At 41.1% G+C, this 13,685-nt stretch overlaps 1 protein-coding gene across 1 annotated transcript; it reads left to right on the top strand.

Annotated features, from left to right (window-relative positions):
- Window positions 1–2,892: 2,892 nt before the first annotated feature.
- On the top strand, window positions 2,893–12,414 carry gfap (glial fibrillary acidic protein). Its single transcript, XM_062985109.1, has 9 exons — window positions 2,893–3,383; window positions 9,087–9,147; window positions 9,507–9,602; window positions 9,706–9,867; window positions 10,252–10,377; window positions 11,427–11,647; window positions 11,733–11,776; window positions 12,063–12,148; window positions 12,227–12,414. The coding sequence occupies exons 1-9, from the start codon at window positions 2,893–2,895 to the stop codon at window positions 12,266–12,268; spliced, it is 1,329 nt and encodes a 442-aa protein (XP_062841179.1). The 3' UTR covers window positions 12,269–12,414.
- The last annotated feature ends 1,271 nt before the right edge of the window (window positions 12,415–13,685 follow it).

Here is a 13,685-nt window from a genome sequence, read left to right as displayed (position 1 = left end):
ACCCTGAACAACAGTTCAATCGTCGGATGGCAGAGCTGAGATTCGATACGATGTATTCGAAATTCCAGCTCTGAAAAAAAGCAAATTTAATTTTTTTCCTAAATTTTAAGCCATTTTTCCTTTGATTTGTCAAAAGCTAACAAAAAAAACTGAAACAAAACACTTTATTTAAATAGTAAATAAAATATGAAATCAAGTGGTTGATTTTTTTTAAGATCATGTAAATTACTGTGTGGCTGTAGAAATAAATGAGTGAGCATTGGGGTGTTTTGATCTAAGTTTGATCAGTTTTTTTACTATATTGACAGACCTCACAAACTAAAAAACAGCTGATTTGATTTTTTATTCATACATTTTATTCATAAGTTTTTTCTTCTGATTTGACAAAAACACTTTATTTAAGTAGTAAATAGACAATGAAATTAAGTGGTTAAATACTTTTTTTTAAGATCATGTAAATTGCTGTAAGGCTGTAAAATTGAATTAATGTACGGTCGTACCAGCGTAGTCTGCGTGTCTGGCTGTGGCTTTTGTTTTGGCTACTTATCAGTATAAGAACAGCATTAACATTCGGCTCCTGTTCTCAATCCCTCTTACATGAACACACATGAATCAGCTGTTTGATTCCTCTCAGATGTACTGGGGAATAAAAGAGGAGAAGGAACACGCTGTGATGTGTGATTGTAGAAGGTTAATTGAGAAGCTAAAAACAGGAAAGAAGTGTGTTTTGGAAAACTATAGCTGTTTGAGGAGCGATATTGAGGTTTTTTTTTTTTTTACGTTCACCGCTCTCTCTGTGTCTGAATATTTAGAACTGGAAAGATCTTACCTCAGTTACGGCCTCTGAGGCAACCACGCTCGCCCCGGAGAAATCTACTCAGGTCGCTGACTGGTCTCTTATTAATGTCGGCGCTGGACAGAGGTCTGAACGTACAGTGGAGACTCTTCATCACTTTAACCATGCTGTTAGCATTCTGCTCACGCTATAATGTCCCCTCATAGCTCACCGGTTAGGTTAATGAAAACAAAAACACACAAAACTTTATTCAGAATCGCTCGTCTGCTCCCCAATCACACTTATGTAAGAGAGTTAGCGTTGAAGCAGTTTTTCTTTGCTTTTTATCTTAATTAACCTGTTCGGGGTAAATATTTAGCTGTATAAACTTTAGTTAAGCTTAAAGTTTACATACACTTACATACTCTTATATGAGATATGTATCTTCAGAAGAGTTGAAGGTAAAAGAAGAAGAAGACAACCAGCAACAAGATGGATGAAGGGAATTAGAAATTCCAGTTACATACAAGATAATGAAACTAAACAACGTTCCTCCAGGACCAGGGTACAACACAGAACACAGTATACACAGTACTGATAAAAGTACCTAAAACAGTGAGGAGTCTGGACCAAAAGACAAGTCAGAGACTCAGTGAAAGAGCTATGAGCCTGAAGACCCAAACAGAGGAGAGGATGTTCTGGAGAAACACTGTCCATGGGGTCAGCAGGAGTAGGTATCGACCTGAGAGTACTTAATAATAGTAATAATAACAGCGCTCAAGTGGCGCAAAAGTCTATTATGGCCGGCCGATAGCATATATTTACTTTAACTGCATGGTCTTTGCTGTGTTATTTTTTGAGTGCCACCATTACCCATCATTAAGCCAAAATCCCCTACTGGTTCTCTCACAATTTTATCCCATTATAGATCAAATCTGGCCCACAAGACCAAACCCAACTTGGGTATATTGAGATTTTTATAAAAATGGAGCTACTTAGTTGATTATAACCGTCATTCTAAGATCTACAAGCCTCTGATTCACTATAAATTCTTCATCCACCAAACTGAGACAAGCTTCTGCACCCATCCAGATTCTACTATCTTAAAGACCAGCTCCCAATCCTACACTTATATCCTGCACTTATATTTACATTCACATTTTTGGCAACCTGGCAGTGGTGGGACTTGAACCAGTGACTTTTCCGATTACTACTCCAGCACCTTAACCACTAGGCTACAGTAGCTTTCATATTTGCATTTACATCTGCGGCATTTAGCAGACACTTTTATCCAGAGTGACTTACAATTATGACTAAAAACAGTTAAGAGCCTTGCTCAGGGGCCCAACAGTGGCAACTTGGCCTTAGTGAGGTTTGAACTGGCAACCTTCTGATTGTTAGTCCTTAACCACTGAGCTACGACCGCCCTGGTACACTTCTTCCTCCACCTGCCATCCTAGGACCCTCAAGCCCCTGATTTACATTTTATTTATTTTACTTTTGTTATCCTTCAACCTACAGCTTCCTGGTCTCGTCCAGTTCCTACTGTGATCCTGAGAGCTTTAAGCTTCCACTATCTAAAGGAATGTCACCTACTTCTGCCATTCTAAAACCTAAAAGTTCCCAGTTCTCATCTGGATCTCTTTCTTGCAATCCTGAGCCCATCAAGGTTCTGGCCAGTTGAGATCCAGCTTCTGTCACCCCAAAGGTCACAAATATCTTCCCTACCAATTTCCCGTTCCCATTCAGCTTCTGGGATTGTGATCATACAGGGTGAACACAATATAAAGTAAAACGTACACTATTTTAAATCAGCAGGCTACATAATCACACCCGAGTTTATTAACTTTTTTGTGCTTCACTGTGGCCCCCATTTCATCACACAGATAAACTCTGAAGAAAGGAAAAATCAGACCAGGTCAGGCACTTGTCTCTGACTTAACAGGCATAAACTTTCCTCAGCACAAAGAGTTGGAGTAACTCACACCCCCTGTCCACCCCTTTTTCCCTCTCACCCCTTTCTTTCCCCTTTCTACCCACAGCATCCCTCCCACCGAACCCCCTTTCTCTATAAAAGTCCTCTGTCCACTCACTTGCGTCTCCATTTCTCCCTCATCATGGAAAGCCAGCGCATCTCCACCTACCGCAAGCGTTTCGGGACTCAGTCCAGTCCGGTGACCCCCATCACCAGGACATTCGGCCGCCTGTCCCTGCACGGCAGCCCACGCCACACCGCTTTGTCCAGTCCCGCCGCCCTGTCCAGTTTGTCCCGTCTGTCTCTGGGCGCTGACCGCCTGGACTTCTCGGTCGACTCGCTTCTGAAGGCTCAGTACCGCGAGACTCGCACCAATGAGAAGGTCGAGCTGATGGGCCTGAACGACCGCTTCGCTAGCTACATCGAGAAGGTGCGCTTCCTGGAGCAGCAGAACAAGGTGCTGGTGGCCGAGCTGAATCAGCTGCGCGGGAAGGAACCCAGCCGTCTGGGGGACATCTACCAGGAGGAGCTGAAGGAGCTACGCAGGCAGGTGGACGGCCTGAACAACGCCAAAGCAAGGCTGGAGATTGAGAAGGACAACTTGGGAGCAGATGTGGCTACACTAAAGCAGAGGTAAGAAAGACAGGAGTGAAGAGAAGAGCAGGAGATTGAAAGGGAAAAGACACAGATGGATGGATGAAGGGTAGATGGGTAAATTGAGGGTTAAATGGATGGATGGATGGAACCAACAAATAGATACCAACAAAAAGATTGATGTATGATGGATAACCCATAAATAAATGTATTGGTTGGTTGGGTGGGTGGATGCATGGCAAATGGATGGATAAATGGATTGATGTATTAACAGATAAACCAGATGCAAAATATGAGCGACCAGTAAAGCAAAGTAAAGTAAAACAGCTTTCGAATCTGTGATGCCCTGAGATGGACTGGTGTCTGTACAGGGTTTATTCGTGCCTTACGCCCAGGCTCTGGACCCACCAAAATACTCATGAAGATAAACTGCTTACTGGGGATGGATGGATGAATGAATATGGACGTTAAACTGAACGTTCTGCTTTGATTGGCTTTCAGAAATGGGAACGTTGATGAGTAAGGGGGCAGGATGCAGTTCAATATTTCGGTACACTGAAATCAATTAATCTAAGACTTAAATGATGTTTAGCATGATTCTAAGTGATTCTAACTGGAAGTATGTGTGCTAGCCCATCATGCATTTCAGCACAGAGCGGGTGTTTAACACAGCAGATGGACACGTCTCAAAAGGTCAAAGGGCCTCCTATAGAAATCCATCCATTCAATCTGCATTCACCGTTTCTACAAGAGTTGAAATTACTGAACAGTTTCAGTAAATCTATAACAGGATTTATATTCTTTAATAATTTATAAACATTAGTGTTCCAAAGATTGTGTGTCCATGTAAAAAAACATGTGTTGCAGCTCTGGATCTGCTCATTCATTCTTTCACTTGGCTTTCTTCTCTAACGTGAGCTCAGTCCTCCCCTCTCGTCTTTGGGGGGCAGGTGGGGGCAGGGATGGGAGGATCGGGGAGTTTAAGCTTGAAAAGAACGGCGGGTAAAGGAATGAATGAAATCTGCTGAGGTTTTTGTGGCCCCAAAGATGTGTGAAGACGTCCCGCAGTTCCAGAATATTTTATCCCACATTCCCTCCCTCACACTGTACAGGTCTGGTTATCACTACGTAACATCATGTATTTACTTTTGATTATTATATTTTAGTTTATTTGACTTCACTTGATTTAATTCACAGTTAAGCCTTGTATTGTCATGGGCTTAAAACTGGCTTGACTAAAGTTTTTTATTGAGCTGGACCAGGGGTCAGTCTAAAACCCACTGCATGGCAAATCCGTAACAGAATTTAACTTGCGGGCAACTTGTAATAATAAAAAATGAAATAAAAGCTGTAGTTTATATTGCAATTATTTAATATCACTGACTCTGCTCTAAGAATTTAATCTTGCCAGAACACTTGAATCAAAAAATGCAAACATTAATTTCCTTTGGGATTAACATGGTACCTGTACCTACCTACCTACCTATCCATCCATCCATTTATCCATCCATCCATCCATCCATCCATTCATCCAAGAATATGTATATGGAAAAAATATTGGGACACCCCTTCTAACTTTTGAATTCATGTGTTTCAGCCACATCAGTAACTAACAGGTGTAATAAATCAATTATATAAAGGAAATTATGCGCTTCCAACTTTGCTGTTCCAGCATGACTGTGCACAAAGCGAGCTCTATAAAGACATGAATAAAAGCTTGGTTTAAAGAAACTCCAGTGTCCTACACAAAGCCCTGACCTTACCTCCAATCAACAGCTCTGGAATGAACTGGAACATTAACATCAGTGCCCAGCCTCACAAATGCTGTCATTCTTCCAATGAATGGGCACAAATTTCCACAGGCAAAATATAGAGTCTTGCAGAAAGCCTTCTGAATCAAGTGGCTCTTGTTATAGCCAAAATGACCACATAAAGGTCACTCATTTCAACACCAATTTGTTTTTGAAATAAGATGTCCAACAAACTCATGGTCAGGTGTCCAAATACTTTTGGCTGTATAGTATATATATATAGTTTTGTAATCAACAACACTATTACTATTACTATTCCACTTGTGAAAGGAGACTCACATTAATCTGTTGGTCGTGTGAATGCTGTAATACTGCATTGGCATTGATGGCAGGGTCAAATAGTCAAATGTTAAATCTATTTAGGTGTTTGGCAGATAGATATCCGCTGTACTATATTGTTAAATGACATGCAAAAAATATATACCAGAACTGTGGTGTAAACTCTATTTTTGTATAGGTGTGGTGTGTTTTGTTTTTAGCTTTTATTTCACACCTGGCCCATCAGGAGGAGTCTGACACCTCTGAAATAGAACGTAGGCACAGCGTACCTGTACCTGATTGTGAACAGTGGCACTGTCATGATGAAACAGGAAACTGTCGTCACAAAGTTAGAAGTGGTGTAGCTGAAACACCTGAAACACCTGAACTCAATAATTCTGAGTGGAATTAGGAGCGCTTTTATTTGTCATATAACTATATATGCACACATATACATGTGTACAGTACAAAACAATTCTTTATTTGCATATCAGAGCTTGTTTGGAAGCTGGGGTCAGAGTGCAGGGTGAGCCGTTGTACAGCACCTCTGGAGCTGGAGGCATTAAGGACCTTGCTCAAGGGTCCAACAGTGGCTGCATGGTGGAACCAGGATTGGGACCACCTACTAGGCTACCACTGTCCCTACATACAGAGCCTATACTGTATATAGGCTATAAAGGTGCAGATTTAGGGGTGTGAAGCTTAAGACATAAAATTCCCTCAGAAATATAAACTAACTGTACATTAGAATATGTTTTTTACCTCACTTGTCAACACTACTCTTGTCCTTGGTCCCGTCCCCCTTAATTTCTTTAGATTAGATGATGCCTCTTGTATTTATGATTGATTGATTGATTACTTTATTGATCCTGAAAGAAAATTGCAGTGTTGCAGCAGCAATTCACAATTATCACAAGCAACAATGCAACAAATGCAAATAAAAATATAAGAACATCTAACAAAGAACAAAAAACTAAAGGGTTAAGCCTAAATTGTGCAGTTTATAGACATCATGTAATGTACTGTTTTGTGTATACAGTTCTGTTTATCAGTTCTGTGTTCTGTGTTGCACACTGAGGAACATTGTATTATTTTAATATGTACTTGTAAAGCTGAAATGACAATAAAGCCCCTCTTGAACTCGGGTTCCCAGCTCATTGACCTGTCAGAAAATAGTATTGGTGGGATGGCTCACAAAGATAATAATGCATTGGTGTGTGTGTGTGTGGTGGCCATGGGTGCAGGGTAATCCATACATCATTCTGTTCATTCTGTGGAACCAATGGTAGCTGTATTGTCCATCAGTATGTGTGTGTGTGTGTGTGTGTGTGTGTGTGAGAGAGAGAGAGAGGGAGATAATGCTGTGCTATTCAATTGTGTTCACCCTCCTAGTGCAGATTCCATCACACTGGTCTGCACCCATCACTCACACCAGCCATTGTACCACAAAACAAAGTGTGCAAACACTCCAAAATACTTCATTCATTTATTCATTCATTCATTTGCACTAACCGCTACATCCTGGTCTGGGTTCGCAAATCACACACTCATCTACACACTCACTTATATCTGTTTAGAACAGCATGGTCTGAATAATGTTTAAATTTACTGGCCTCTTTATTAGGAACACAAACCCTGTTAGCACTTGCTGTAGGTGTAGTCTTTTCATATACAGTGTATCTCAATCCTCATCTAGTCTTTTATCAGTGGGCATTTCTGGTCACAAGATGCTTTTGACCTCCAAGTATTGACCGTGGGGTGTTTATAAATCCCAACAACACCTGATACATGTACTGTATACAGTGTATCACAAAAGTGAGTACACCCCTCACATTTCTGCAGATATTTAAGTATATCTTTTCATGGGACAACACTGACAAAATGACACTTTGACACAATGAAAAGTAGTCTGTGTGCAGCTTATATAACAGTGTAAATTTATTCTTCCCTCAAAATAACTCAATATACAGCCATTAATGTCTAAACCACCGGCAACAAAAGTGAGTACACCCCTTAGTGAAAGTTCCTGAAGTGTCAATATTTTGTGTGGCCACCATTATTTCCCAGAACTGCCTTAACTCTCCTGGGCATGGAGTTTACCAGAGCTTCACAGGTTGCCACTGGAATGCTTTTCCACTCCTCCATGACGACATCACGGAGCTGGCGGATATTCGAGACTTTGCGCTCCTCCACCTTCCGCTTGAGGATGCCCCAAAGATGTTCTATTGGGTTTAGGTCTGGAGACATGCTTGGCCAGTCCATCACCTTTACCCTCAGCCTCTTCAATAAAGCAGTGGTCGTCTTAGAGGTGTGTTTGGGGTCATTATCATGCTGGAACACTGCCCTGCCACCCAGTTTCCGGAGGGAGGGGATCATGCTCTGCTTCAGTATTTCACAGTACATATTGGAGTTCATGTGTCCCTCAATGAAATGTAACTCCCCAACACCTGCTGCACTCATGCAGCCCCAGACCATGGCATTCCCACCACCATGCTTGACTGTAGGCATGACACACTTATCTTTGTACTCCTCACCTGATTGCCGCCACACATGCTTGAGACCATCTGAACCAAACAAATTAATCTTGGTCTCATCAGACCATAGGACATGGTTCCAGTAATCCATGTCCTTTGTTGACATGTCTTCAGCAAACTGTTTGCGGGCTTTCTTGTGTAGAGACTTCAGAAGAGGCTTCCTTCTGGGGTGACAGCCATGCAGACCAATTTGATGTAGTGTGCGGCGTATGGTCTGAGCACTGACAGGCTGACCCCCCACCTTTTCAATCTCTGCAGCAATGCTGACAGCACTCCTGCGCCTATCTTTCAAAGACAGCAGTTGGATGTGACGCTGAGCACGTGCACTCGGCTTCTTTGGACGACCGACGCGAGGTCTGTTCTGAGTGGACCCTGCTCTTTTAAAACGCTGGATGATCTTGGCCACTGTGCTGCAGCTCAGTTTCAGGGTGTTGGCAATCTTCTTGTAGCCTTGGCCATCTTCATGTAGCGCAACAATTCGTCTTTTAAGATCCTCAGAGAGTTCTTTGCCATGAGGTGCCATATTGGAACTTTCAGTGACCAGTATGAGAGAGTGTGAGAGCTGTACTACTAAATTGAACACACCTGCTCCCTATGCACACCTGAGACCTAGTAACACTAACAAATCACATGACATTTTGGAGGGAAAATGACAAGCAGTGCTCAATTTGGACATTTAGGGGTGTAGTCTCTTAGGGGTGTACTCACTTTTGTTGCCGGTGGCTTAGACATTAATGGCTGTATATTGAGTTATTTTGAGGGAAGAATAAATTTACACTGTTATATAAGCTGCACACAGACTACTTTTCATTGTGTCAAAGTGTCATTTTGTCAGTGTTGTCCCATGAAAAGATATACTTAAATATCTGCAGAAATGTGAGGGGTGTACTCACTTTTGTGATACACTGTATGTACAACACACACTGCCATGTTATTACAACATGTGGTTTGAGAATGGTCCACCACCCTTATAACGTCTGGTCAGTGGGTATTCCAGTGGGAGTCCATTTCAAATGATACATAGGATACAGGGGTGTAACAAAATGTACAGAGCAACAGATGGGCTACAGTCTGTAATTGTATATTTACAGAGTTTATATGGTAAATGTTATTTCTAACATTTTTTGTTTGTGTTTCAGACTCCAGGATGAGATAACCCAGCGACAAGAGGCAGAAAACAGCCTGAATGGGTTTAGACAGGTACTTCATTCTTACAATAGAAGTAAAATATTTACATATATAATTTTTGCAACTGTTCATTGTCTAAAAAGCTTGAAAAAAGCTTCCCTGATTTTCAGAATTTTATTGGGAGTGTTTTGAAAACCATCTGGCCCTCGAATTAAGATGTCGCCACAGTAGATCTGGATCAGTGAACCATAATTACATTTAATGATCTAAAATAATTCAGCATTGCAAATATTGAATAATGGAGGCAATCAGAAAGCTTGCCTTTAGGCATTTGATGTTTTATACAAACTGCATTTAAATAAGCCTGATTAAAAGAGTTTATTTTTAAATGCATTTGAAACCCTCGTTTTTTGCTTGTCTTGCTCCGTGAGGATGTGGATGAGGCGGCTCTGACCAGGGTGCAGCTGGAGCGGAAGATTGAAGCGCAGCAGGATGAGATTAACTTCCTGAAGAAAGTCCACGAGGAGGTACGCTATCTCTCAGTCAACATCTCCCGAAGAGGATCCAGAGGATTCTCATGTTAACATTCATCTCTGTCCTGGTGTTTCTCATTGTCCCGGGGGCTTGTAGGAGATGAGGGAGCTGCAGGAGCAGTTGATGGCTCAGCAGGTACATGTGGATCTGGACGTGTCCAAACCGGACCTGACCGCAGCGCTGAGGGAGATCAGGGTGCAGTACGAATCCATGGCTGCGTCCAACATGCAGGAGACCGAGGAGTGGTACCGTTCCAAAGTCAGTTGTGTTTCCCCTGTCACCAAACCCCCACGCACACATACCTTACACACATGCAGCAATCAAATCTTTATGGGCAGAATTCAGGGGCATTTGGACTGAAAAAAGGGCTTCAATCTACAAGTGATCCATTAGACAGCACAGTAAGAGAAGGTTATATGGTAAGGGGTGTAAAAACCAGGGGGCAAGATCTAAGCATATTCTAAGCATATTAGTGTCTGGAGAAAGTCTTTGCAGAAATAATTCCACTTAAACATACTGGATTTCACTCAGCTTCACAGATACACACCCGTACACATTTATTGTACACACTTACATCCTATAATACATAAAAAAAACCTCACAGTTCTGACGTATCTCTCTACCTGCTTCTGTTTTTCCCAGTTTGCTGACCTGACTGATGCAGCCAATCGGAACGCAGAGGCTCTGAGACAGGCGAAGCAGGAAGCCAATGATTATCGCAGACAGATTCAGGTCCTCACGTGTGATCTGGAGTCGATGCGCGGAAGTGTGAGTACAGTACAGTAGAGCACATAGAACACTAGTTCCTTCTCATCACAGCCAAGACATTTCATTCATTCATTTATTCATTCATTCATTCATTCATTTCATTTCACCCACTCTTGATCGAGGAGGGTCATACCTAACACACCTAACCTCTGACATGTGCAGTTGTAGCCTAGCGGTTAAGGTACTGGACTGGTAATCAGAAGGTCGCTTGTTCAAGCCTGACTACTACCAGGATGCTGCTGTTGGGCCCTTGAGCAAGGTCCTTAACCCTCAACTGCTTAGACTGTGTAAAGTCACACTACTGTAAGTCGCTTTGAATAAAGGTGTCTGCTAAATGCGGTAAAAGTAAAAGTAAACATGTGTGCGGTAGACGTTTGATTACTTTCACCTGCATGAGGCGGGTTCATATGGATAACGTGCACAGAGAGTCACGCACTGATCTTCATTGTCCCCCGTCTCTGTGCAGGCGCCATCAACCAGCCAGTAGAGGTCGTAATTGCAGCAGTTATGAGGAATCTCTTTGGCCTTCCCTCCTCTGGACAAGCTAATTATTGTCTGTATATCCGATAGCAGAGCTGAGATTTGAACTTGCATGTTTTATCACTCCTCCACCAAAGCGCCCTTCTTTTTGTATTCTTATATTCTTTTCTTTTGCTTTCTTACACTATCATTGTTCTTTTTTCTTTAGTTGATCCATGGTACCAAATTTCTGTTCAAACATTTACATGTTCGGCATTTAGCAGACGCTTTCATCCAAATTAACTTACAGTACTGTGACAGTATACTGTCTAAGCAATTGAGGGTTAATGGCCTTGCTCAAGGGCCCAACAGTTTCCAACTCTTGACCCAACAAGCTTTTGATTACTAGTCCAGTACCTTAATTGCTGCTAGACAACGAACTGTACCCACATCAGCCAAGACATGTCAGTGTCTGAAATACGCTTTTAATGTTTTGTCCATGAACTGCCACACTAATGTTTCCAACAGACAATAATAGAAGCCTTTATCTACCGGTTTAGCATCAGCTTTGCATCTCTCTGTGTGTGTAGAACGACTCTCTGGAACGCCAGCTGCGAGAGATAGAGGAGCGTTTCTCCACTGAGACAGCGGCTTATCAGGACACGGTGGCACGTCTAGAGGACGAGATTCAGGCTCTGAAGGAGGAGATGGCTCGACATCTGCAGGAGTACCAGGATTTACTCAATGTGAAACTGGCCCTGGACATAGAGATCACCACCTACAGGAAGCTGCTGGAGGGCGAGGAGAGCAGGCGAGGAAAAACCTCAAATGTTAAAATGAATGAATGAATGTCTCACACGCAGCTGTTTAATTAATCCATGTGTGATCGATTTCAGGATCACTGTTCCTGTGCAGAGTTTCGCCAACCTGCACTTTAGAGGTAAGTTCAAACTTCACAACTTGTATTATTTACAAAAAAAAAGTTGGGACTGTTAGAAAAATGTAAATGAACAGAGCTAGCAGATTTGTAAACCCTTTTAATGATTGTAAACCCTTTAAATGTGTAGACTGAATGATATTATTGCCAGGAATTGAGAAAACCAGATGTTGTAGATGTGAAATTAGATCCCTCCTCTCCAAATCTTGCTTAGGATAACACTTTCCAAAGACTCTGTCTTAATTAATTATGTCTATTTTGTGTTTTCAATGTTGTTGTTTGGTATCAGAAACCAGTATAGACACTAAAGTTCCTCCTGAACCTTATCTGAAGAGAAGCATCGTCGTTCGAACTGTTGAAACACGTGATGGAGAGGTACAGCTCCTTCCTTCCTTTTTCTTTCTTTCTTTCTTTGCCTGACTGTACTGATTACATTCTATGTTTCTCTTTTAGATCATTAAGGAGTCGACCACTGAGAGAAAGGAGCTGCCATAATCTTTTCTGGACTTCACTGATGAGTCCAAGTCTCTAGTTTCAGATGCTGTTATCTAGTGCTGCACCGTCCAGACAAAACAACAATTTACTATTACAGTTCCAGTGATAATTATAAACATGCTAAAATGTATTACAGACTAGATTGTGAATGCTTTATAGAACATGGTTGAACATCAGTCTGCCTTATGCTGAGTTCAGTCATTTGCATTTGTTGGATCATGCAAATAGACAGGAAATATCTGGCTTTACATATAGATGCATCATGTCATATTATTATTGTAAAGACCAAGATTGTTAAAGCAGTTAATAATATACAGTCATGTATAAAAAATATTGGCACCCTTTACTTATTTAAGAAAATGCCCCACTTTTAAAAACAGAACTCCAAAAATTGATTACAGAAAATTGATGGCACCTTAAATGTTTGTGTCTGTATGTACCTCATTAAGGATGAAAAAAAGAAAGCAGAGTAAATATTTGCCTGAGAACGTGAGAACCAAAATTGTGTAAAAGCATGGACACTCTTAAGGCAATCTTAAGTCCATCTCCAGTGAATGTAATGTTTGTGTGTCCACTGTATAGGCAACGTCATTAACACGTTTACAGCCTTGGGCTCTCGAGCTGACCTCCCTGGACATGGACTGAAGGGAAGCATTTATGGCAGATTGTAAAGAAAGTAAATATCTCAATATTTACATCAGTAAGAGCAAAGAAGTATGAAGTATAAAATTTAATTAGGTGTCGTGTTATCAATGAATATAAATCTGTGTATAAATGGAGACAAAACTATGTGAACACATTTACATTTTTTGTAAAAAAGACGCTCTTATCCAGAACACATGCATTATAATGAACTTGGTCTGTTACTGGCTTTACGGTCAAATCACATGAACTCTGCAATTGTGTATATGTATGGCTATCAGTGGCTACCGTTATCGTAAACATGTTTAAATTTCACTTATTTGTTCAGTATTTTAATAAGCTTGAATATTAACAAGCCTAGTTACACTAGCACAGGCTGGAAAACATAGTTCGTATTGAGTAACATGGGTCTTTTTTTGTTTAGAGAAGAGGAATTGGGGAGGTTTGACTTTGGGGAGTTGAGGAATAAACATGTTAAAAAGGTTTGTGAGGATGTATAGCAGTGAGAGAACATGGAGAGGTTAACGGTGCTACACCAGAATTTAGGGAATCTGAAAGGTATTTTAATAGTGTCTTAACAGTGTAAGTTAATTTTATGGTGCTACGTTAATGAATGAATGATTTTTTTTTTCTTCAGACCTTGTTCTCTAGTCATTTAGACTCTTAGTCACTGATTTAATGCTGTAATGTGTGTTTCACCTGTTTGACTTGGTCATATCACCTTTCACAAGATGGTATCACCTAATTGCTCTTTATGTTCTTAAATATCCATTGC

This window comes from Trichomycterus rosablanca, chromosome 22 (genome assembly GCF_030014385.1).
Source record: "Trichomycterus rosablanca isolate fTriRos1 chromosome 22, fTriRos1.hap1, whole genome shotgun sequence".
NCBI lineage: Eukaryota > Metazoa > Chordata > Actinopteri > Siluriformes > Trichomycteridae > Trichomycterus > Trichomycterus rosablanca.
This window is presented reverse-complemented; position numbering and strand designations above follow the sequence as displayed.

What these genes read in the sequence shown, in the direction of transcription:
- gfap (XM_062985109.1), top strand. Translation starts at nt 2,893, where the DNA reads ATGGAAAGCCAGCGCATCTCCACCTACCGCAAGCGTTTCGGGACTCAG. An exon ending in GCCTGAATGGGTTTAGACAG is followed by an intron (nt 9,148 to 9,506) that starts GTACTTCATTCT and finishes TTGCTCCGTGAG; the next exon opens with GATGTGGATGAGGCGGCTCT. An exon ending in TGAAGAAAGTCCACGAGGAG is followed by an intron (nt 9,603 to 9,705) that starts GTACGCTATCTC and finishes GGGGGCTTGTAG; the next exon opens with GAGATGAGGGAGCTGCAGGA.